We start from the raw sequence: 25,589 nt of genomic DNA on the forward strand, positions 1-25,589 counted from the left end.
GGGGACTTGAAAGCCTTCAGGAGCCCTCAAACCCCCTGGTGGTCTTCAGCAGTGAGGGGGTTTGAGGGCCTTGAGTTGGCCTAAGGAAAACCATCAGGTGGCCTCTGACTCAGACCAGAGGTATTATCAGGCAGTGAAAGGAGACCTATGAGGACCCCCAGAACCCGAGTCTGGCAGAGTCCCAGGATCGAGGGAACTGTCATGTCAGTGGGACGGCGTGAGAGCAGGACGTGTCATTAGGGGAAGAGGGTTCAGCTCCAAAAACATTGATTTGAGACCGAATTCACAGAAACTGAAGAGGAGAGCAGATCTGAGGAAGTTCTGGGATGTTTCAGAGAGGGGGGTCTCCTCAGGACCTCAGACCTCCTGCAGAGATCTGGTGTTTGTGAGCCTGTGAGGAAGTCCTGGTTCTGCAGCAGGTCAGGGAGTAAACTGTCAGTCAGACTTCACTCTAAGACCAGTTTAATACACCGAGAAATCCTGAATCCACACACACACACACACACACACACACACACACACACACACACACACACACACACACACACACACACACACAGTCTGCAGAAAGCACCTCCCTCTCAGGAGGTTTGAGCTCTGGCAGGCAGAGCGCGAGCCGCAGAGGAACAACCGGACGGGCAGAGCCACATCAGAGCCTGATCTTCACACACACTCACACAGACACACACACACGTCTTCACCATGAGGTTTGAGGAGATCCTGGACGACGTCGGCGGATTCTCCAGGTTCCAGTTCATGATCCTGCTGATCCTGTGCCTCCCCCGTGCCATCCTGCCGCTCCACTTCCTCCTGCACAACTTTGTGTCTGCAACGCCGCCTCACCGCTGCGCCCTCACCAGCCCCGAGGACGGGGACCGGGTGTCGCCCAGCGCCGACCCCGGGTCTCTGGCCCTCAGGATCCCCCGGCAGGAAGACGGTTCCTTCAGCTCCTGCAGGGTGTACGATCCGCCGCTGACCCCTGACCTCGACCAAGGAAACACGACGGCTCCGTGTCCACACGGGTGGATCTACGACCAATCACAGTTCAGCACCACGACCGCCTCAGAGGTAAGACGAGGTGAAGTGATGCTTTGGTTTAAGATGTTTGCAAACTGAGACGTGCGTTTCACCTGGTGCACAGGTGCAGCAGAGGGTCAGGGAGTGGACAGTGTCTGTGTGTGGCTCTGAGACGTTGTGTTTTCATCCAGTCAGAGGACTGAAGTCCTCCTGATGTCTGATCCTGATCTGGTTATCACACACTTCATGCAGTTATGACGCTGGGAGCAACAAGCCGCAGCCCGCTCCCTCAGCCCAGAGACACTCTTTGTTTTTGGAGGAGAGCAACAATTGGTTTTCAGTGAACTGAAGTGTAAACGAGCAGATTTCAAGCTTCATAATCTGCTTAAATAACAAACGCAGAGCCAAACACATGATTCCATTCATTGTTAACTGAACCTCAAAAAACACGCTGGCACAGGGCACCACCATCCAAGAATCAAAAGTCTCCCAGCGGCGTGACACACACTCAGCCGGTCATTAAACAGAGGCAGTTCATTTCTAATCCACTCTGCCCAGGAGAGAAGGAGAGCAGCGCTTTGAAACACGCTCAACAATCCCCGCACTGCCACACTGATCACAACAAGGGAGCAAATCAAACCTGCTGTCTCTCTGATGTCCAGCAGGGGGCGACTCGCTGGTCTTTCATTTGCAGTCTTCTTCAACTCATCTCTGCAGTACTCCTCCCAAACACATGGGGGCAGTGTCATCTGTTTTTCCTGCTTCTTGAACTCTGAATGTTCAAAGCCTCGTTTCCACGAAATGGTCCGGTCCGGATCAGTCGGATCAGCCAACCATGCCGTTCTTGTTCGGTAAGCTGGACGCCGATAGCCACGTCAGCTACGTAATGGCATAACAGCATAGCAGTGCGACAAAGTTTGATGCTGTTAGTGAAAAACTTCTCCAACTCCAAACTTCTTCAGGAAGTCGACTGGAGATGTAAACATTCAATCAATCAATCAGCCTTTATTGCAGGAAGTGACCATTCTTTCCGCCAATCAACAGACTGTGGTGTCGCTAGCTCCACCTTCTGGTGTCAGATCAGTATGACTGACACCCCAACAGAAGGGGAACCAAAAAGTGGGACGTTACAGGTCGGTAATCTGGGGAAACGCCACAAAATGCGTGCCATACTGAGAGGAACTGAACTGAACCGCTTGACGTAAACAAGGCTGAAGTTAAGCTGATCGATGCTGGAACTTGCGGTGCAAGTCGTTAAGACGTGTAGGAGATACATTAGGTTCCCTGCGAAGACCTCTATCCTATGCAGAAGCATAAAGCAGGCGTGTCCGAGCCCAAAACCTCTCAAAAGTGCTGAGCCCAAAGCGTAATCACTTGTTGCGTCTCCACTCCGTCACAGCACCACATCGGAAGGTTTCTATTCAAGGCAATCAGCATTGCCAACTCCTCAGTGAAGACAGTTGCTATTGGCTCAAAGTTGCCAAATGATGTCACCACCTAATTTGCATGTAATTATTTTGTGCGCATTAGGGGAGAGTTAAAAACACCCTAAATACAGTGACACGTCAGTATACAAAAAGCAGACTGAGCAGAACAGGAATCTGTGCCTGGAAACCACATTAAAACACAGGTAGACTTTCAAAATAAAACAAAGTGCGTCCCAACCAGATGGTATTTATCTTGGTATTAACAACAAACAGATATAATGAGCGGAGCCAGACCTGGAGTCAACAGGTTGGAGGTTTTACATTCCAAAGTGGGAATCCAGGGACCTCCTCGGTTTGGGACTCCAGCTGTCCACCCAGAGCCCCACCCTTCTGCCCAAATATGGTCATATCCTGCTTGCTTACAAAACAATGAAGGCACCGGTGTTAAATCAGGTGCTGGTACCAGTGGAAGGCTCTGCGTATACAGAATGCACCCTCTTTGTTAGCTTAGCTTGGTGCTACATGCTAACATTAGCTAAAAAGCACTTGACACACTTGTTTCAGACTCAGAGGTGTTCCTTTTCTGCCAGCGTCGGGTGTTCAGTGTTTTAACCCACGTGTGTGTGTGTGTGTGTCTTTGCAGTGGGACTTGGTGTGTGACGACAAACAGCTGAATCAAGCCCTCGCCACCTACTTCTTCCTGGGGGTGACGTTTGGAGCCATTTTGTTCGGACAGCTTTCTGACAAGTGAGTTCTTCAGCCCTCACTTTGACCAAACCGAGGGTAAAATCTCACATCAGCCAGTTGAAAAACACTTTCAGTGTTGACAGACTCCCATATTAGTCTTGGTCCAGGCTTAGACACAGCTTATATATATTTTCAGAGAGATTGTTTGAATGTTGATGATGTGATTCACAAATGACACATTTAACCCTCAACAACTCAATTTTGTGTCTTATTCAAAAAGAAAAACAGAATTCTAAAAAATGGTCAAAATTCTCTAAATGTTGGATTATTGACTGCCTCCAATTTCTTTCAGTCTAAGCTGAAACAAATCTGTGAAATGCAATATTTCTGTTCTGAAGACGTTCAGTAAATAGATTATTTCGATTTATGGCACTTCTTGCTGCCAAAAATTACATTTTCATTTGTGTTCTCCAAGAAAAACACCAGACTTCAGAAATTGGACAGAGGGATTCTCTGAAATTGTTTTTGTTGACAGCCTCCCACAGTATATTTGGTCCAAGCTAAGCCCTAACAACAAAGTACACCTTTGAAGGATAACTACTCCTTTGTTTCTCCTGGAGAAACCACAAAGTTTATGTTTTATGTTACAAAAGGTGTTGAGAACAGTTTCAGTGTTGACCACCTCCCATATTATATTTGGTCTAGACTCAAAAAACAAAAAAAGTATGGGAAGAAAACTATAAATGTAAAAGTCTATGATATCCTCCCATAGAAACTTTAGCTAAAGCTCAGGCTAAACTACAAAAAGAAGATCTGCTCTTCAAAACAAACACACGTCTTGGTAAAAGTTACGTCTTCACGACAGTCTTTATTTTAGGAAAACAGTACCGACTCTGACCACAGGTGTCACTGCACCGAACGGATAGTCCTCACACAGACTTTAAGCAGAATCATAAACTCTCTGATCATGAGACAAATTTATGACTTTTTAAAATATTTTTTTCTGCATTTCTTCTTTGTGAAATATTTTTTTTTCTTTTTTCATGATTACAAATAACATCTGCGTAGACCAAAACTAAATGAGCAGCTGTAGCTTAGCCCTTCACATTTTTAACACAATGCCATTAAGCACAGTTTACTATTTGAACCCTTACATACTGTTAAAGGTCAAATTTGACCCTCTATCATTAAATGGATATGAGATCTACCAGCATAGGTCAAGGAAAATGGTTGTTTTATGGCATGAAACTAACACATATACGTATATTAACCAGCTGAAACTCTGACGTCTCAGAGTTAAGTATCTTTTATCATCGCTCGCTAAAATTGTCAAGCTGCTCCTGTTACTTCATAGACTATCAGTTTATGGCCCCCTTCCTGTCCTGTGAAAACCACGCTGATTTATTTTCATGTTCGTGCTAAACTGGAGGATTACAAATTTCCTTAAAGTGCAGGGGAAATTCTCCTTCTTCTTAAGCTAATTAAACTATTGAACCCATTTGGATTAGCTGCAAAATGCATCTGCACGGAGCTGAAAACAGGCTGTTGTTCTGAGACAGGGACTCTGCAAAAATATCATGACCAGCAGGTGCAAGGATGCACAAGTTTAAAAACCAAAAGATCCAGGAGAGAATGAGTCAGATTTATCAAGTTTTAAGATGGAATATTTGATGGTGTGATGGTTTTGTGTAGATGAAGAGCTGGGTGTCATCGGCGTAGCGGTTGAAGTTTAGTCCATGATGCTGTATGATGTGGCCAACAGGGAGCATGTAGAGATTATTATTCACATTATAAATTGTTAAAACAAAGCTTTTTAACATGATAACAGTTCAGAAATAATTGATTATGACAAAAAAAAGTTGAATAATTCAAAATGATAAACGTCTGATTATTAAAAACGATGACAGGCAAAAAAAAAAACCCATTACAATGCATTTTAAATGCTGACGGCTAAAATGAGAAATGATACAAATGATAAAAATAGGAAGAAACTTCATAACAGATTAATGAAGGTGAAACTAAACTGAATCATAATCAGAAATACTTTATTTATCCCATTTTTGTCACAGATACTCCCATTAAAAAAAATGTTAAAATATAGAAAGTACAAAATATTAGCGTAGGTAAAAATTGAATTTAATCATAAAATATAAGTTCACTTATTTTACAAAGAATTTATGGTATAAAAATTATACTCAACATAACTTTGGGTTATCACACAAATAAAGATGAAAAAAAAAAAGATGTATTAAATTTTGTTTTATTATATTATCATATTATGTAATCATTATTATTATTATTATTATTATTATTATTATTATTATTATTACACATTTTTATGCTTGAAAATAAAACAGATTTAAATAATTTAGTAAAATGAATGTTTCAAAAAGCCAAATTAGACCTTATTTAAAATACTGAATTTATGTTAAGCATTTGATTCTTCATTAGAAACAAAAGTATACATATACACATGAGTTAAAATATAATTTAAAAAAATTAAGCCAAAAGTAGAATTTCAAGAATAAAATTTTCAAATAAGTTGAAAATGGTTAGTGAATAATAACACAGAGTCTTTCGACACATACCTGCCCCCAGTGTAAGATTTCACCTCCTGCCAAAAAATATTCACTAACCAGGCTGAAACAGACCTGAGGATGTGTAGCGCACCAGAGGGCGTGGGACCAGTGGTTCCCTAAGTGGAGTTCAGAAAACTCTGATAGGGGGTCACAAAACTGCATCAAAAACTGAAAACTATTCAAAATTATTTCCTTCTTGTTTGTAAAACTATAAAATAAATAGATATTAAATTTAATATAAAGACATGAAAAAATTCACAATTTTCTTTGTTGAAGATGTCTAAAGTGACTGAAACAGGGAAACAGGAAATTGGCAGAGTCATTTAAGAGCTGCATCTTTTGTCTTAGAATTTAATTTTTTGGGTTTGTTTTTTTTAGTGTGTTCATGTTTCTCCACAAAAATGTTGTGTTTATATTTTTGTTCAGTATAATTTTGAGGGTCACATGCTGAAGAGTCTGAGAACCCCTTGGGTCTGAGTTTGAGTCCAGTCTTTGGCCTCTTTGCCCTCACATCCACCCTCTTTTTCCGTCCCTCAGAAAAATTTATTGAAACCTCTTTGTTGTTGTTCTCGGAGCACTGAAGCATGCTGGGAGAACAGCATTTTGTCTTTTTAAAGTGTGAAAAACAAACCGAACCTTTAAAAAGAAAAACATCCGTAGCTGTGTGAGCCACAGTCACGGGTCCAAATGATCACATTTAAAAAAAAAAAAAGTTGCTCTTTGTGAGAAAAGCCCCGGAGCGATGCGAGCGGCGCCTGAATCAGCCGCTCTGTTCTGATCTCTGCCTGGTTTTCAGGGTTTAGGAATATCTCTTTGAACAGCTTCAGCACCTCAAACTACAGGGCCACACAATGTGCTCTTCAGCTTTCAAGTCAGCTGCTGCTCTGCTGACACAAACGTGTGTGTGCAGGAGTGTGTGAGTGTGTGTGTGTGTGCGTAAGACGTCTGCAGATTGTGCATATGACTATATTGAATAACCCAAAATGTCAGTTACTTAACAAGCTCACTTCATTGACTATTAGATACTGTATCTCCACATGATTGGATCTCTGCCCACACACACACACACACACACACACACACACACACACACACACACACACTAATAATAAGTTTTAGTCTGAAAATAATTTAATCTTAGTGGCTCGCGCTGATCTAAAGGAGCCGGGGACGGATAAATCAGTTACTTAAAAGTCAAAAAAACAACTTTTGTGTCATAACACTCTGAGACCTTGAAACACAGTTAGCGTGAAGCTGAAGATGCTTCCTGGGTACGAAAGGTGCTTTCAGGTCGTAACAAACAAAAACAACCAAATTCTTCCACGAACTCATAAACCGAATGGAAAAATCTTTCATAATAAAATGCTTTTTGTTCATAACTCTATAAACATAATCCAGTTATTAAATATCCCCCTGCGCCATAAATGAATTTTTGTACTTTTCAAGCCTAAAGTAGATTTACACCCGTACTTTCCGTACAGTAAGACGTATGAGGCAAGACTCATGAGATGGATTAATTTCTGTTCCCTACTTTCAACATACAGAGTTAATCCTCCACCAGTCGGGTCTCACGTCACAATATTTTCAGCTGTTTATGACAAGTCCAAGTCATCTTTTCAGCAAGGGTTTGAAACACATGTGACCCCAGCAGTGGCTGATTGGTTGTCTGGATGTTGTCTGAGAAATGCAGAGGCGGAAAAACACCAAATCAAATGTTTCAAGAATTTGTGTTGTTTTCTGTCCCCAACATCAGGGCCCTGTTCTACGAAGCAGGATTACTGCCTAGTGAGGTAGCTTTGAGGATAGGTTTCGGATTCCCTGTTCTACGACACGGGATCACTCCTCAGCGAGGCAAGTTTCCATGGCAACTTACGCTGAACGGCTAACCTGCTCCAGGGCAGGTTAGGTACCAGATTGAACTCGCGGACCATAAAAACCCCGCCCACTGACCAATGAGCCGTCACGAAACAATGGCTCGTCCGTTCTTAGAGGATCCCGTGGACATCGGAGCCCGACCCACTCTTTTTTTTCGGATGACCACCTTTATGAAAGGTACCGGTTTTCCAGGGAGGGGTTGGTAGTATATGACACTTTCTACAGGTAGTTAAAGGGAATGAAGAACTCTCATTGCCGTTATAAGATCTACAATGCCAACACTTCTGTTCTATGACAATATTTTATCGCCCGTATTAAAATTGTGACAGGAATTCATGTAGGGCTCATGTGGGCTACATATCACACAAAAAATGTAAACACGATAGGTATGAACAAATGAATAAATTCATCTAAGAAATAAATTAGGTATGGTGCATGTTACAGTAAAAGTGCATGGTGAACAGTGCTATTTCAGGATGATAATGGCACAAAATATTTTATTTGCACTACACCACTACACTTACGCTTTTAGACTGTCAGCAATTTTCTGCCAGCTCTCCTTCCGTGTTTTAGCAGCGGCGACGGTGCTGCTTTTAACGTTAATTACATGTTTCAGCTCGTCATTCTTCCTCATGATCACCTCCTGCTCCTCCTGTGTGAAGTATGCGGTCCTTCTCTCTCCGGCCTGCTCTGACGCCCCAGACTGCTTCATGTTCCCGATTGGTCAGATGCAGCGGGCTGCGCCTTATATGCGTGCACGCGCTCACTGCCTAGCTGGATCCACTTATGAGGTTGATAACCAGCGTCGTCAAAAAGTGTAGGGAGACTGCCGGCTACCGCACTCAGTTCAGCGAGGTAGCTCCAAGGCTATCTCGCTAGACTGAACTTGCTTCGTAGAACAGGGCCCAGAGCAGCTGAGAAAAAGGCTTTGTTCCTGAAATGACATCCTGATTACGAAGACGTTTTCTGAAAGGAAGGAGAAATAAGTGATGTTTTTGTTTTTTCACCTGTCCGCTGCAGGTTTGGCAGGAAGTCGATGCTCCTCGTGGCGCTCCTCTTCTCCAGCATGCTGGGAGTCACCTCCGCCTTCTCCACCTCCTACGTCATGTTTGCAGTCTCTCGAGCGCTGTGTGGCGTGGCACTCAGCGGGCTGTCCATCATTGGCGTCGTCCTTGGTAAGAACACAAACACTTTAGTCCTCATGGGTAGAGATCTACTTATCATTTCTAAATGTCCGTCAAACAGAAACGTCTTGTCACTGTTTCCTAACATTTAATTCACAGCTGAATCATCTTATTTTGATTTTTTTGTTGTTGTTTCCTGAATTAATAATTGAATCATCTCCTCTTGTAAAAATGTTTTGTTTCGTACGACCGAGTACAGTCGTGAACTTTCAGTGTAAAGTGTTAAAAGATTCATTTTGTTGTGATTTCAGGCTTAATAAATAAAACATGATCAAACTGATTGATTGACCACTGATTATCTGTCAACAAAGTAACGAGAACAGAGACCCTGAAGGTCAAAACACATCTTAAATACATAAAAACACACACACAACACCATTTCACACAATACATCTCACATACAAATTTCAAACAATTTACAAAATACAAAATTTGACATAAGGAAACATTTTGCAAAATACATTAGACATAAATCAAAATTACACAACACAATGTTACACATACCACAACATCTCACGACACACATTTCATATCCCGCAAAATTTATGAAAGCAAAACCACTGTTTCAAAAATATACATTTCACATGACATAAACACACAAAACACCAAATTTCACAAAACACCAAATTTTACAAAACACAATACTTTAAAAAGCACATTTTGAAACCTGCACATTTGACAAAACACAGCAATTCACAAAACACAATGATGCACTCAATGACATTTTGCCCAACAGGTTTCACAAAAGTCATCTAACAAAACCAAAAATTTCCCAAAACAGAAGTTCACCTGACATCGCACCACATATTTCACAAACAAGTTCGACATCACACAACATTGCTTATAACACAACATTATACATAAAACATTTCGCAAAACACCTTTCACAAATTATTTAACAAATTATATTTTAAAAAAGCAAAAAAATCATTTCACATCACACAAATTTTTCAAATGCACCAAACACAACATCTCACGCTACACATTTCTAAAATGAAACATTGAAAAAAAAAATAAAAATAAAAAACAATTTACAAAAATCCTTTTGCTTGCTACAACATTTTACACAACACGGCTTAGAATACTTTCACTTAAACACAAAAATGTACAAATGTGAACATTTCACAAAACACAACATTTTACACAACATGGCTTGGAATACTTTCACTTAAACACAAAAATGTACAAATGTGAACATTTCACAAAAAAACAACACTTTACACAACACGGCTTAGAATACTTTCACTTAAACACAAAAATGTACAAATGTGAACATTTCATAAAACACATTTTACACAACACTGCTTAGAATACTTTCACTTAAACACAAAAATGTACAAATTTGAACATTTCACAAAACACAACATTTCAAACAAAACATTTGAATGTTTCACATTACTCAACATTTCAGACAGTACGTTTCCAAAACGTGATTTACCAAACACAACAATTTTCATAACACAACATATAAAAAAATATCATTATCTGACACAATACTGAACATTGCACATATGACATAACACAAAACTGTACAAAACACAACATCTTACATCATGCAACATTTCACACAACACAACATTTAACAAAACACAACTTTCTGCATCACATGTTGCACAAATGCATTTGACTCAACATTGCCTATAACACATTCAACATAAAACATTTTGCATAACACACTTTAATCTACACCAAACTTCACAAAACAAATGTAAACACAACACAAAATATGACACATAAAAAAACACAACTTTTCACAGCACACACTTTATATACCCATTTAGTATAACACAACTTTTTGCACACATCGCATACACGCTCACACACACACACACACTATAAATTACACAATATTTCACATTACACAACATTTCACATTAAACATTTAACATAATACAAATTCAAACATAACACAACCTTTTGCACAATACAATGTAGAACATTGAGCAACTTTTCACCTACAACAGTCTATACAACACAACAATAAAACACAACATTTAACATTGCTTCAAATTTCACAAAAAACCTCTAACATAACAAAACTTTTGCACCAAACATTTCGCACAACACAATGTTTTACATAACACAACACTTCAAATAACACAATAATAAATACAACACATTTCACCTACAACACCTACAACATCAATACATAACGTCATCATACATTTCACAAAATACACCATTTAACACAACACGAAATTAGAAATGACACAACACAGCATATAACACACGGCTTATCACAACACAACTTTTTGCACTTCACACGACATAATACTTCACATAAAAGAACACCTCAAATAACACAACAACAAGCGAAACGCAGCATTTCACAACAACCTTTTGCACCACACATTCACGACCCAACATTTCACAAACACAGCATTCAACATAACACAACATTTCATTTCATCAGCTCAACCTCCACAAAATTCGGCACCTCATTACCAATCCAAAGACCAATCTGACAGCATTAGGAAAAGGATGGCTACAGAGATTATTGTAAGGTAAGATCTTTTTTTGTCAACCAGAAACAGCTGTTACTGGTTACATCGCTGTTTACATGTTCTCACTGTCACTGAACCTCTTTCTCTACCATCTACAACCCCCAACTTCAAGAGCACCTCAGCAGTTTAAGAGAAGAACAGAGTCAATACAAGGCCATTGACTATCATAATAAATTTAAAACACTGAGGCAAGTTCAGTGTTAATCTTAAGATTCACATATTGGGAAACTTTCACAACAGCTGACCAATCAGCCAAATTCCTGTCATTCAATGAAAGTTTTTAGACTGTGACAAACTTTGGATTACTTATCATTGTTAGGAATAGAGATCAGTTGATCATCTATGGTGTAAAGAAGCTGTCAAAAAGGATGTATGCGTAATTAATGATTAGTCAAAAAAGACGTATGCGTAATTAATGATTCGTATTCTTAATTTCAAAAAATTCTGTGTCAATAAAGTTATTTCACATAAAAATCTGCTGTCATATACGTAACTCTGTGAAACTGAGTTCAGGTTACAGTTGCTTTTAAACGAGTGCAAAGTCTTATGAATACAACTCAACTTTCTACGACTACGAATTCTTCCCTACAATAATCCTAGCCTACGAGTACAAACCCAAGATTACGCGTACGAATCGAAAAAGTGCTGAAATGACGTCACTGAGGTCACAATTGATCTCCTCCAACCGCACATGCCCAAGCCACAGAGGTAAACATGGAGGGGAATACAGACGGAGACAGCCTCCCAGGTGCCTCCAGCTCCAGAGAAACACAACAGGTAACGTTTATCATAACGTTTAGATTGTAAATATAGGTATTTTAGAGTCACAAACGTATTGCTTTAACAAGCAAGCTAAAGACTCGTCTTGTCTATCTCTGTTTTGACTGTTAAACCGCCGCCTTTGTTTGTCAAAGAGGTCTATGCTGGTTTAATTTTTGCCTTATTTAACCAGCTCGGACTAGTTGTGATATGCGATAAATGACTTTTTAGTTGTTTCATGGAGAGTACAAACTCCCTTTTCTCCACAGTAACCTCTCTGGGCTGAATGATCCACGTCTCCCACTCCGCAATCTCTTGCAGACAAGACGAGTCTTTAGCTTGTTCATTAAAGCCAAAAGTTTGTGACTCTAAAATACCTATATATACAATCTAAACGATGATAAACGTTACCTGTTGTGTTTCTCTGGAGCTGGAGGCACCCGGGAGGCTGTCTCCGTCCGTATTCCGCTCCATGTTTACCTCTGTGGCTTGGGCATGCGCAGTTGGAGGAGATCAAATGCTTTCGTGTGACCTGTGACCTCAGTGACGTCATTTCAGCACTTTTTTCATTCGTACTTGTAATCTTGGATTCGTACTCGTAGGGAAGAATTCGTAGTCGTAGAAAGTTGAGTTGTATTCAACTGTACCCAGTTTCACAGACTTGCGTAACACAGCAGATTTTTGTGTGAAATAACTTTATTGACACAGAAATTTTTGAAATTAAAAATACGAATCATTAATTTCGCATACGTCCTTTTTGACAGCTTCCTTACACCATAATCATCAGCATAAAGATGAACAACACTAAATCTGAGGGCAGAAAATGAAGTAATAAAGTGGTTCAGACATAAAACACTGAGGAATAACTTCACTGAACGTGTTTTTGTTTGTAACCAACTGTGTCTGTATTTGAAGTATTAAAGTATTTCGTTTCTGGTTAGGTATCGAGTGGACGGACGTGAAACACCGTACCTTCACTGGTACCGTCATGAGTCTATCGTGGAGCGCAGGGAACATGCTCCTGGCTCTGATGGCCTACTTCATACGAGACTGGAGACACCTGACGCTGGCGGTAACGGCGCCCTGCACTGCTGCCATCATCGCCTGGTGGTAAGGTGGATGCTGAAAGGCGTTAAAGCTCAAATCTTATTGGCTCTGGGTTCTCAAAAGGGTTTTCCATGTTTGAACTCAGGTGGCTGCCGGAGTCGGCACGCTGGCTGCTGGCTAACGGCAGAATAGAGGAGGCCAAGAAGTACCTGGTGCAATGTGCCAAAGTCAACGGGAAGAATGAGTACACATCCAAACTGGACTCTGAGGTACACCTGGACACTTCCCATTAATGAATACTATAGATACAAAACCAGAGGCCCCTGGTTCAGTGTGAGGAGCAGGGTTTGGTTCAGGGTGTGTTCACTGAGCAATCACCCTGTTTCTGTTCCTTCAGACTCTGGCGAAGGTGACGGTGTCAGAGGTGGCAGAGAAGACCCACTCCTACCTGGATCTGGTCAGAACACCTCAGCTGAGAAAGATCACCCTCTGCTCGGGATTGTTCTGGTACTCAGTCACTCTCTGACCTCTACAACACTTCCTGTAGTCGTTCCATATTTTGGTGTCTAAAAACAGAAAAATGAAAAGCTTTCATTCACATTCATGTTTGAAGCTTAAGACTCTAAATATGTCGGATGGGATGAAGGCTTCAAAGACATGGTGTCTGTATCTGCAGGTTTGCCGTGGCCTTCCTGTACTACGGGATCAGCTTCAGGATCTCCGGTTTTGGCGTCAGTATCTACCTCACACAGTTCATCTACGGCGCCATTGAAGCCCCCGCCAAAATCTTCACTTTCTTCGTCCTGAACTGGATCGGTCGGAGGAACGGCCAGGCGTGGTTTCTGATCACAACGGGAGCTTTGATCGGGATCAACACGGCCATACCTTTCGGTGAGTGAACTTCCTGTCTCCTCACACAAAAATGAACCTTCAGTGGAGGTTTTTTGAACCCCTCATTCACCTCAGCTATGTTTTAAAAAGTCTGAAATGAAAAGACAGAAGTGGCATCAAGCTGACACGTGTGTAATTTTCAGAGTACTCCATGGTTCGTATGTGCATCGCGGTCGTGTCCAAAGGTTTCTCGGAGGCAGCGTTCACCACGGCGTTCCTTTACACTGCCGAACTCTTCCCAACAGTCCTGAGGTAAGGCACTAAAATAAGGCTCCACAGAAGAGCCCTTTGCTGATGCAGATATTCATCCTAAAGTTTCCAACTGAAACAAGCAGGGAAGTTTCGATTGACTGTTAACCCCTTGATACCTGTTGTCGCAAACTTGTGGAGCACTCCGTCAGGTCCAGATGCAGATGAAATTACCTTTGTATACTGCTATTGATTCATATTCTACACATGCTAAGGAGTGTATCAAATGCACCCCATGTCACAGTGTTTTGGTCAGAGGGTGAACTTCTCATAGATATAATATATAAAACTAAGTTCTAACAACTATTGTCATGACACGCGAGGAAAAAACAAAGGAGTTGGACCCAAATGCAGATTGAAACTAAAAAAACTTTTATTTTAACTAAACTCAAAAACCAAAACTCATCAAGGCTAACAAAAGGAAAGAAACAAAAACACAAGAAAAACTTACAGGAATAAACAAGAGGCACTGAAGACGCGAGACATGAGGAAACAGCAGACCGCAAATAATGAACCCACAGAGAACCAAGGAAACACAGAGAGTTTCTACACTGAAGGGTAATCAAGCACAGGTGAAAAACAAGACACAGGTGAAACACATGAGGGGCAATCAACCACAAGGAAAACACAAGGAGAACCAAGCAGAGACTAGAGAGAGACTAGATACATTACACAGAAACGTTACAAATAATCCCAAAAAGACACAATCAAGATAAAAACCAAATCAAAACCACAAGGAGACAAACCAAGGAACACAGAACCACAAAGAAACACAAAAAGACCTAAACACAAGAAAACCCAGAAAAACCCAAAGACTCAATGTATCATCTTTAAGAATGCAAAAACACAACATTTTTGTAATATAATTGTCAATTAATAAGGGGTTAAAATATGGTAAATGTTAATAATGACCTCTGAGCTATGGGCCGCTGAACACTGGGTCCAATTCTCACCACCTAAACCTTAACTTGAACCACATATGACATGTATGACTAACCCTAAACACTTGAGTTTACTTAACCCTAAACAATCAGGTTTAACAAGTACTTTGGTAGACCAATGGCTGTTTTAAATTTACTATCTAAATAAAGCTTACATTGACTTTGAGACTATACCAACCCCTAGCCAATCCTCTAAGCTATTGGGCTCTACACATGACCCTAACCCCTCAGGTTTTATGCCTAAACCTTTCCAATCCAGCCTTATTTCTGGCCCAAATCACTTGGGTTGTATGCTTAACCCTAACCACAGATGTTTTATGTTTAATCCCTTACCACAAATGTTTTGTGCTCAACCCTAACCACCCTGGTTTTTATGCTTAACCTTTACCACAAAAGTTTTATACTTCACCCTAATCCCCCAGGTTTCATGCTTAGCCCTTATGACTCAGGTCAACTACCAAACTCAATCAAGCCTTAGTCCTCATACTGAACTCTTACTAATTAGGTGCCGTTCTTAAATGTAACCATACAGTATCTTAGCAGTGAATTCCTATCCTTGAAAAGTGACTGATGAAATGTCCCCCACTTCTTAAATTTTGGCACTAGTAAAATCTGTAATGTGAAGTGTGGGTAAATGCAGTGTCAGGTTAACATTTGATGTAGCTGTTTATACACAGGTTAAAGGTTAAAACATTTGCTAAAGGCAAACCATGAGCTAGTGGCTAAAAGACAGACTAAATGCTAAAAAAAAATTGCTAAAAGCTAAAATATAAACTAAAGGCTGAAACTCCAGCTAAAGGTTGAACACAGGCCAAAGGCTAAAACACTAGCTAAAGGTTTAAACACAAGCTTAAGGATAAAACATAGGCGAACCGCTTGACACAGGTTAAAGGTTTGAACATTTTTAAAGGCAGAACATAGAGCTGGTGGCTAAAAGGCAAGCTAAAGGATGAAATTATTGCTAAAAGCTAAAATATAAACTAAATGCTGAAACTCCAGCTCAAGGTTTAACACAAGCTAATTGCTCAACAATGGGTTAAAGGCTAAAAAACACAAGCTAAAGGCTAAAGCACAAGCTAAAGGCTAAAACACAGGCTAATTGCTACAAATATGGTTAAAGGCTAAACCACAGGCTAATATTTGATGCGGCTGTTTGTTATTCAGCAATAGCTAACGGTAGCCGATATGTCTGATAGCAGTTGTGAATTTTAGCTATTATTCATTTACTTTTATCCTTTCATTCTTTATAAGAATTTGACATCCTACTGTTAGCTGAAAAGTGTTAAAAAGGAAACATTTTGTAGTTTTATCTAGCAAAAATTATATCTTTATCTCAAACAGGGTTATTTTCATAAAGTATTATGTTAGCTTATAGACTTAGTAGCTATCGGCTCTAAAAGGAAACCAACATTTCTGCTAGCAATGTTTTTTTTTTAAACCCCAATTGCAGTAATTGGTTTTGGTTGATGAAGGCAGCTTGTTTGCTTCCTTATCACACAGCTTTATATAAACCCTGTTAAAATAGAAAACATAAAAATAAAAAAGAAGCTTTTTGTGCATGTTGTGACTTTGTGCAGGAAATGAATGAAGAAACTGTTCTTTCCAAAGTTAGATTTGATAGATTCAGGAATGCCTCCGTACGCGCTGTTGAACCACTGAACCAGCTGCACGGCTCTCAGAAAGAATTAACTTGATTTGTTGAATTATTTTTAATTCTTTTCAAACATTTTTTCCACAGAGGACTTCAAACTCTGCCAGTAGTTTTTATTACATCATGATGGATCCAGATAATCTGTGCTTACAGGAAGACGGCCAAAAACTGGATTAACACCTCCCTAGATTTGCTCCAAAGTTCTGGACTGTGGTCCTTGACTCTAGCCCTGGACTCTGGTCCCGCTGGGAGCCCTGTGAGTGGAGGTGTGACGTTGCTCTTTGTGTTGTCTGACAGGCAATGTGGGATCGGATACACCTCGTGCCTCTGTCGGATCGGGAGCTCGCTGGCGCCCCTCGTCATGCTGCTGGAGGACGTCTGGCTTCTTCTGCCACCGCTGATCTTCGCCGGGACGGGGATCATCAGCGGGAGCTTAGTGTTCATGCTCCCGGAGACGCTCAACGTCCGGCTGCCTGAAAACATCTTTGACGTGGAGGAGGGGAGGTGGAGTATCTGTCTTTAATATTTCAAACAAACATCTTCAGACAAACCCGGTCATAAATCTGCTTAAGGCCACAGCGTTTAGCACAGACCGCATGAATCTGTGGAGGAGTGAAAATGTCACGACGAGGTGGACCGAGAATAAATACGTCAAACATTTCCAGGGAAATTCAACAGACAGCAAAACTCTTAAAAGCCGAAATCAAGTTATCTTCAATTGGACACGTTTAGTTTTGATATACTTTGGTTTAATGACCGGTCGCTCTGATCGGAGCTTTCTAACCGTCGTCTGACGGACATCTGAACACAGCGGGCTTTGTCCCTCAACCAGCCTCTAACGTTAACAGAATTACACGCTTCATGAGGTTTGTGTTGTCCTCAATAAGGAGGCTGTCGGGTAAAAAATAAAAAACATTTTTGGCCCTGTCTCACTTGTTTGCTTCCAACTTGATGTTATTAATTTCCAGTTATATGAGAGTTAGAGAGCGCTTTCCGGGAAACATTAAACTGGGTTTAAAATCTTTGAAGTCTATTTTTAGGAAGAAAGAATCATCCTCAAGTATGAAGCTAAAGCTCAGGTAACGAGACTGAGTCTCTACTAGATATCTGCCTGATCCTAATCCACGCTTTAAAATAAGATTATCAGCAACAATATTACAGGTTATTCCTAAATGCTACTTTTTAGCTTCCTGATCTGGTCGTCCAGGACCGGATCGATTTACAGCACTAGTGGCTAAAAGACAGGCTAAACGCTAAAAACAAGCTAAAGACTAAAATGTGAACTAAAAGCTGAAACTCTAGCTCAAGGTTAAACAAAAGCTAATTGCTGAACAGTGGGTTAAAGGCTAAACCACAAGCTAAAGTCTAAAACACAGGTTAAAGCTTAATACATTTGCTTAAGGCTTAAAGACAGGCTAAAGGTTAAAACATTTGCTAAAAGCTGAAATGGGAACTGAAGGCTGAAACACAGGCTAAATGCTAAAACACAAGCTCATTGCAACAAATTGGGTCAAAGGCTAAACCACAAGCTAACAGCTAAAACACATGTTGAATGCTAAAGCACAGGTTAAGGCTTGAACATAGGCTAAAGGCAAAACCATGAGCTTATGGCTAATTGACAAGCTTAAGGCTAAAAAATTTGCTTAAAGTTGAATTATTAACTAAAGGCTGAAACTGGCTCAAAAGTAAACAGGGGCTATATTGCTAAAACACAAGCTAATTGCTCAACAGTGGGGTTAAAGGCTAAACCACAAGCTAATGACTAAAACATAGGCTAAAGTTTAAAACACAGGTTAAATGTTAAAACATTTGCTAAAGCTTAAACATAGACTAAGGCAAAACTATTAGCTAGTAGCTAAAAGACAGGCTTAAGGTTAAAACATTTGATAAAAGCTAAAATATGAACTAAAGGGTGAAACACTTACTTAAGGCTTAAACACAGGCTAGAGGCTAAACCACAAGCTACCGGCTAAAACATAGGCTAGATGCTAAAGCACAGGTTAAAGGCTTAAACATACGCTAAAGGAAAAACCATGAACTAATGGCTAAAAAGTAAAAGGTTAAAACATTTGCTTAAAGCTAAAATATGAACTAAAGGCTGGAACACTAGCTTAAGGCTAGAACACAAGTTAATTGCAACAAATTGGGTCAAAGGCTAAACCACAAGCTCAAGACTTAAACACAGGCTAAATGCTAAAACACAAGCTTATTGCTAAACAGTAGGTTAAAGGCTAAACCACAAGCTAACGATTAAACACAAACACAGGCTAAGGGCTAAAAGGTAGGCTAAAGGTTATTAAAGGCTTAGTTATGAACTAAAGGCTGAAACACTGGCTCATGGCTCAAACACAGGCCAAATGCTAAAGCTAATTGCTCAACAGTAGGTTAAAGGCTAAACCACAAGCTAAAGGCTAAAGCTCTGGGCTAAAACATGAGCTAAACGGTTAAAAACAGGTCAAAAATTGAGACATTTGCTAAAAGCCAAAATCTGAGCTAAAGTCTAAACCGCAAGCTAATAGCTCAAACAAGAGCTAAGGGCTAAAACAAAAGCCAAAACATCAACTGAATGTAAGCTTAGCATTACTCAAATACAAACAGGTTAGCATGAACATTTATCTTAATGACTGCTCTCATTCCAACTAGCGAGCTGATTTGCTTATAATGGCTACACCAACATCTTCACCAGACATTACATTAGCATAACATGCTAACACACCTTTAGCTTGGTGTTTCTCCTGATCCACTTTCTTCCTCTGTCTTTTCTCTGCCCTTGAAGGATCAGGCCGTTTTATTTGGTATTGTTTTGTCTTTAACTTCCTGCTGGATGCTCAGTGCACACTGCACAGCAGGGGGCACTCATTCCCATTGGAGTGGAGCTTTGACATGTTAGAGACTGTAAGAATCACTAGGGTTTATATATATATATATATATATATATATATATATATATATATATATTGTATAGAAGTTATCACTCATACATGAGGAAAAATATTTAAACATATTTTTTTTTACTCTATTAATTGTTCTTGGGGGCCCCCTGGTGGCAGCAGGGCCCTAAGCAGATGCTTAACCTTAGACCACTCAGGCTTTATATATGAACATCATCCTTGAAAAATGAGTCTGATAACACTGTGATGTCACTTTTCGTAATGTGCATCTTGTGATATCACAAGTTGAGAAACTCTAAAGGCTCCTCTTGTTTCCTCTTCTGTGTTTGAAGACATCGACAGTGTGACGCCGACGGAGACGCCAAGATCGAACTGATGAAGCTAAACTCCAAAGAGACGACAGACGCCCAGGACGACTGACGAGCTGCGGGATGAGTCGGCGAGACCAGCGTTTCCTCCTGGAGGCAGAGCAGAGGATTGCAGTCTGCAGCGGGTGGATCGGTGCTTTTTGATTTTCGTTTTGACATCAAATTTGTGTCAGAATAGGAAGGTGTTGTGTGTACGGAGCTGGCGTACGGTAGAGGTTGTCCCTGTAGTGTTTCCCTCAGTAAAGACGAGCTGCTGATGATGCTCGGCTGTCAATCTAATGACTGTGAGTTTCAGGTGCTACACAGCCGTGTCACAGCTCGTCTGTCTGTTCGGGAAGCGGCTCCTGACCTGCTGTACAACAACCACTGACTTCAAATTAAGACTATGCTAATAAAACGTTTTCAGCAGCTTGGTCGTCGTTTTTTCAAACCACCTTTTCTCCCAATCAGCCGAGAGCTAGTCTTTAACTTCAACCCAAACTACACGCAGAAAAACAATTAAAACCACATTACAACCCCTGAATCTGACATTAGCTGTCCAGCAGTTCCATGCTAACATTAGCTATTCAATGTTACCATCCGCTAACACATCTAACACCTAGCAGTAGCGCTATCAACACTTTAACCAGGCTGTCTACACTGTTAGCTAACATTAAAACTTGCCAGGATGCCTTCACTCTCCTGTCAATTTATCAAACTGTAGCTAAGAAAGCGTTTCAGTGCTAACAGATTATCTTTAGGCTAATCTAATAATAATTCCAGCTAATGGTATTGCAAGCTAGGTGTTGTTAGTAAAGATTTTGTGTCTTTCCTATTAAGTTAACAAACGGAATCTTTGCCTGGTACTGTGTGGGTTAATGCTAACAGTGTCAAGCTAACATTTAATTTAGCTGTTTGTAAGGCAATTTTAGCTAGTAGTAGCATAAATTGGCTATTATTCATTTATTTTTTTAGCCTTTCTTTCAATACAAGAATTTTAAACCCCAGTGTTAGCTACAAGTGTTCAAATGACAAAAGTTTGTAGCATTAAGCTAGCAAACAAAGTATCTTTACACAAAAGTTAGGCTTTTTAATAGCTGTTGGTAACTAACCAATTTCTGTAAGCAATTTTTTTTTCTGGATGTACTGGCTAATTTTATTGTTGGCTGACATCACCATAACAAAGATAAGCGCTAATAGGACATAAAGCTAGCTGAGCTATCAGTTAAAGGGATAGTTAGGGACCTTTTTAGACTTAAACAACAATAATACAAAGCTAACATCTTCAACAAGTGATCCTCTGAGGCTATCTAACTGTACTCATGGTGCTAGAGCATTTGGTGCTTTAATGCTAACGTAAGTAGCTGTTAGCTCATGGATTAAAAATTAAGCTCTTCTTGAATTTTGGCTCAGCACTCTTCAGATGACACTGCGTTGATCAGTCCCACATCAGTGAAACAGTCATTTGTCAAATCCCCCAAATTCAAACCGACTTCCTAACCAGGAAACCTGGTGGGCAACATTGGCTAACAGTAGCCTGTATATCTGTTTATGATAAGCTATTGTCTGTAAACTTTTTAGCCTGTTATATATGAAAAATGTCTAAATCCAGTGCTAGCTACATAGTGTCTCACCAGTTAACTGTCTATCCTGAAGCTAGCACACACCATTTTTAGCAAAGTGTTAGCTAATGTAATCATAAGCTAGCTACAACAGCTCAGTAACATTTTGGCTAGCTGTGAATATTTTTCTGTATGTAATTGTCATGGAGAAGCCCTGTGTGACCCCTAGCCAGCTAACTTTCCTGTTGGCTAACATAAACATACCAAGGATAGCATCTGGTGGCATTGATAGCTAGCTGAGTTAACTGTAAATTGTCTTCCTTTTTGAACTTGAATATGAATAATTAAAAGCTAACAACCTTAGCAAATGATCATCTGAGGCTGTCTAACTGTACTAATCGTGCGAGAGGGTTTGGTGTTTGAATGCTAACGTAAGTAGCTGTTAGCTCCTGGGTTATAAATTCAGGTATTCTTGAGTTATAGCTCAGCTCCTGCCTGTCAGCTTCAACTCAACCCTTAGAAAAGAAAACTCATCCACAGGAAGCTCAGATTGTCTTTATTTATAAAACGTACAAACACAGAAACAAAAAACTAAAGTCAGAACAGCCCCCTTGTTTGGTGCCTCTACACAACTGGATGTAAAGTTCATCATAGCTTAGCATTTGCTCTGGTTGGTGATGAAGACTCTGCGTCCTTCCTCTCTCCACAGCGTCTCTGAATGCTGAAGGACGTGCATCAGGAACTGATGGCCTCACAGTGCTCTCCAATCAGTTCCCGATGCAGTACCATCAACATCAGATCACCTCAGGTGGAGACCATGGCGCCCCCTAGAGGCTGCCCTGTCCCTCTTTACAGGCGGTGATGCTGCTGCGTTCAGGTGAACCTCAGACGGCTCTGTGAGGCGTTTGAAGCTCACAGTTGCCAGCTGAGATTTAACTGGATCACAGCTGAAGGATGTATGGGCAGTTACCTCCAGCTGCCACCAGGGGCCGCTGATGAGTCACTGATTAAAAACTGTTTGATTGAAGAAGTGTGATTCCTCAGTAACACAGACAAAATCTAGAAGAGAAGGAAGTCGAACGTGTGGTGGTGAGAAACAAGAGTTTGACGATCAGCAGAGCGACTCGATCATCTCTGCAGGTCGATGTGAGAACGGAGCCACGTCACAGTTGCCTGCAGAGATTAACAAGTCGACCTGAGGAGCTGTGCACACACAGACACACACACTCACTCACACATATCCATGAAGGGAGGGAAGGTGGGGTCATATTCTCTGCCTGCAGGGGGCGCTGGAGGACGTGGAAATCTGAAGGAAAACAGAGAGATGTTAAAAGAGAAGAAGCAGGAACAGTTTCAGCTCTCCTGCTCCTGTTCTCGTCCTGATTGAACTGAGCGTGCTCCCTGTTCCCCAGCAGCTGGACTCTGGCTGGTACCCCCCTTAAACACTCACACACACCCTCCCTTAAGGTCTAACTGTATGAAAAAGAAGTGTGGTGCTCCTCCTTCAGTGTACTCATGAACTCGTCGACCCCTCTCGCCCCTTCTTCATTCACAGAGATCCATGTTGTGTGTTCCTTTCTGTGTTTCCTGGTTTATTTTGGAGTCCTTGCTCAGGAAAAAATGTTTTATTTCCAGATATTAAAAGACAAAAATGAGGCCTGAGGCTATCCAAGGCTGTACAAGGTTTTAAGTCCTCCAGACCTTAAAAAATTCCAGGAGCATTTTTGAAAATATACGGTAAAAACAGGGAGTAGGATCGTTTCCTGGTTACCAGCGTGTTGCGATGTCTAAAAGTTACACACTCTGGTTGATAACTGGTCAAAACACTGAGTCCAGACCTTAACCTTTTAAACCTACACACACACACACACACACACACACACACACACACATGGACCGAGTGCAGCTGACATGTTAGATTTGTTCCAGCCGGCGGCCCTGGAGCAGCCTAACGAGGACAGACGTGGACAGACAAAGCATCAATTAGAGCTGCGGGGTGTCGGACCGGAGGACAGTGGACACTGAAGACGGACCCCCCTCGGTGGCTCTATTGTCCCTCAGTGGAAAACAGAAAAATAAAGACAATGGGATTCTGTTCTGCTGAGGTGCACTCCTAAAGCTCCAGCGCGTCAGAGAGTTAAAAAGAGTCGTTGTCGTCTTCAAAGTGACCTCCTCGACAGCGCGGCGGCAGATGTGTCTCTGGGCAGCGACCTCTCGCTGTGCTCCACAGACAGTTTTCACCGGGAAGTTCCTCCGTGATGTTTATGAAGTTTGATCACAGAGCTCAGGACCGTCACGTAACCAAGAGAGGATGGCAAACTCTCATGACCTGGGAAACGTTCATGACCTGGGAAACGTTTACAACCTGGGAAACATTCATGACCTGGGAAATGTTTACAACCTGGGAAACATTCATGACCTGGGAAATGTTTTTGACCTGAAAAACGTTCATAACATGGGAAACGTTCATGATCTGGGAAACGTTCATGACCTGGGAAACATTTACAACCTGGGAAACATTCATGACCTGAAAAACGTTCATAACATGGGAAACGTTCATGACCTGGGAAACGTTCATGACCTGGGAAACGTTTACAACCTGGGAAACATTCATGACCTGAAAAACGTTCATAACATGGGAAACGTTCATGACCTGGGAAACGTTCATGACCTGGGAAACGTTTACAACCTAAGAAACGTTTACAACCTATGAAACATTTACAACCTGGGAAACATTATAAACCTGGGAAACACTTACAACCTGGGAAATGTTAAGGACCTCGGAAACGTTTATGACCTGGGAAATGTTTACAACCTTTGAAAGGTTCATGACCTGGGAAACATTAACGACCTGGAAAACGCTCACGACTTGCGAAACGTTCATGACCTGGGAAACATTAACAACCTGAGAAAATTTTACTACCTGAGAAACGTTATTGACCTGGGAAACGTTCATGACCTGAAAAACGCTCACGACTTGAGAAACATTTACGACCTGAGAAACATTCATGACCTGAGAAATGTTCATGACCTGGGAAATGTTCATGACCTGGGAATGTTTACGCACTGGGAAATGTTTACTACCTGAGAAAAGTTAACGACCTGGGAAACGTTATTGACCTGGGAAATGTTTACAACCTGGGAAACGTTACTGACCTGGGAAATGTTTATGACCTAGGAAACGTTATTGACCTGGGAAATGTTATTGACCTGGGAAATGTTTATGACCTAGGAAACGTTATTGACCTGGGAAACGTTTACGACCTGGGGAAGGTTCATGACCTGAGAAATGGTCATGACCGAGGAACTATCAAGACCTGGGAAACGTTCATGACCTGGTAAACATCGATGCTGTAATGGTTCAGTTTGAATCAGGTCAAATTGTGTCCACTAACAGTTCTTGTTATGGTCCCTGATTGTCAGATCCTTACTCTAAGAGTCTGAAAGGATCCCGCAGAGATAGACTTTTGTTGTTCTCTGGTGTTGTAAAACAGGGGAGCTGCTTGTCTACTTGGGACTTGATCGCTTACGCCTCAAATACACCAGATTCTGCAGTTCGACTCCATTTCGTGACGCGGTGACTGTGTTGTCAACTCCCACCGTGACTGACAGACAGCTGGAGTCAAGATACCGAGGAGTTCCTGCGCTTCCCCATCCATTGATCAGTCTCTCTTCATTTATGTTGGACAGTCAAACCTCAAACCTGTTGACTCCAGGTCTGGCTCCGCTCATTGTGTCCACTCTTCACCGTAGTCAAAATAAGTATGAACTGATTTTGACGCAGTTTGTTTGATTTTGAAAGTTACTGGGTGTTTTTAGGGAGTTTCCCGTCATGACTTCCTGTCCTGCTCGATTTTCCCTACGCTGAATTTATGCGTCGCAGCTCCACGTCCAGCAAGAATATGATGACTGCGTATCACCTGCGACATGACGGACCGGCTACGCGGACAGACTCGAACGGAAACCTATCGTGACAGA

General features: G+C 41.1%; 1 protein-coding gene across 1 annotated transcript; it reads left to right on the plus strand.

The window, feature by feature from the left end:
* Positions 1-702: 702 nt before the first annotated feature.
* slc22a7a (solute carrier family 22 member 7a) lies at positions 703-20,186 on the plus strand. The gene is made up of 10 exons (XM_074698875.1): positions 703-1,068; positions 3,088-3,191; positions 8,606-8,760; positions 12,974-13,142; positions 13,225-13,348; positions 13,477-13,586; positions 13,756-13,970; positions 14,114-14,222; positions 17,109-17,315; positions 20,035-20,186. The coding sequence occupies exons 1-10, from the start codon at positions 703-705 to the stop codon at positions 20,120-20,122; spliced, it is 1,647 nt and encodes a 548-aa protein (XP_074554976.1). The 3' UTR covers positions 20,123-20,186.
* The last annotated feature ends 5,403 nt before the right edge of the window (positions 20,187-25,589 follow it).

This window comes from Halichoeres trimaculatus, unplaced genomic scaffold (assembly GCF_033239565.1).
Source record: "Halichoeres trimaculatus isolate MK-OKI-2021-1 unplaced genomic scaffold, fHalTri1.1 fHalTri1_scaffold_2, whole genome shotgun sequence".
Lineage (NCBI taxonomy): Eukaryota > Metazoa > Chordata > Actinopteri > Labriformes > Labridae > Halichoeres > Halichoeres trimaculatus.

Bases quoted from the DNA above. Each gene is read 5' to 3' on its own strand.
- slc22a7a (XM_074698875.1), top strand. From the start codon at position 703: ATGAGGTTTGAGGAGATCCTGGACGACGTCGGCGGATTCTCCAGGTTC. The intron at 3,192-8,605 runs GTGAGTTCTTCA...TGTCCGCTGCAG, and splicing joins TTCGGACAGCTTTCTGACAA to GTTTGGCAGGAAGTCGATGC. The intron at 17,316-20,034 runs GTGGAGTATCTG...CTGTGTTTGAAG, and splicing joins TTTGACGTGGAGGAGGGGAG to ACATCGACAGTGTGACGCCG.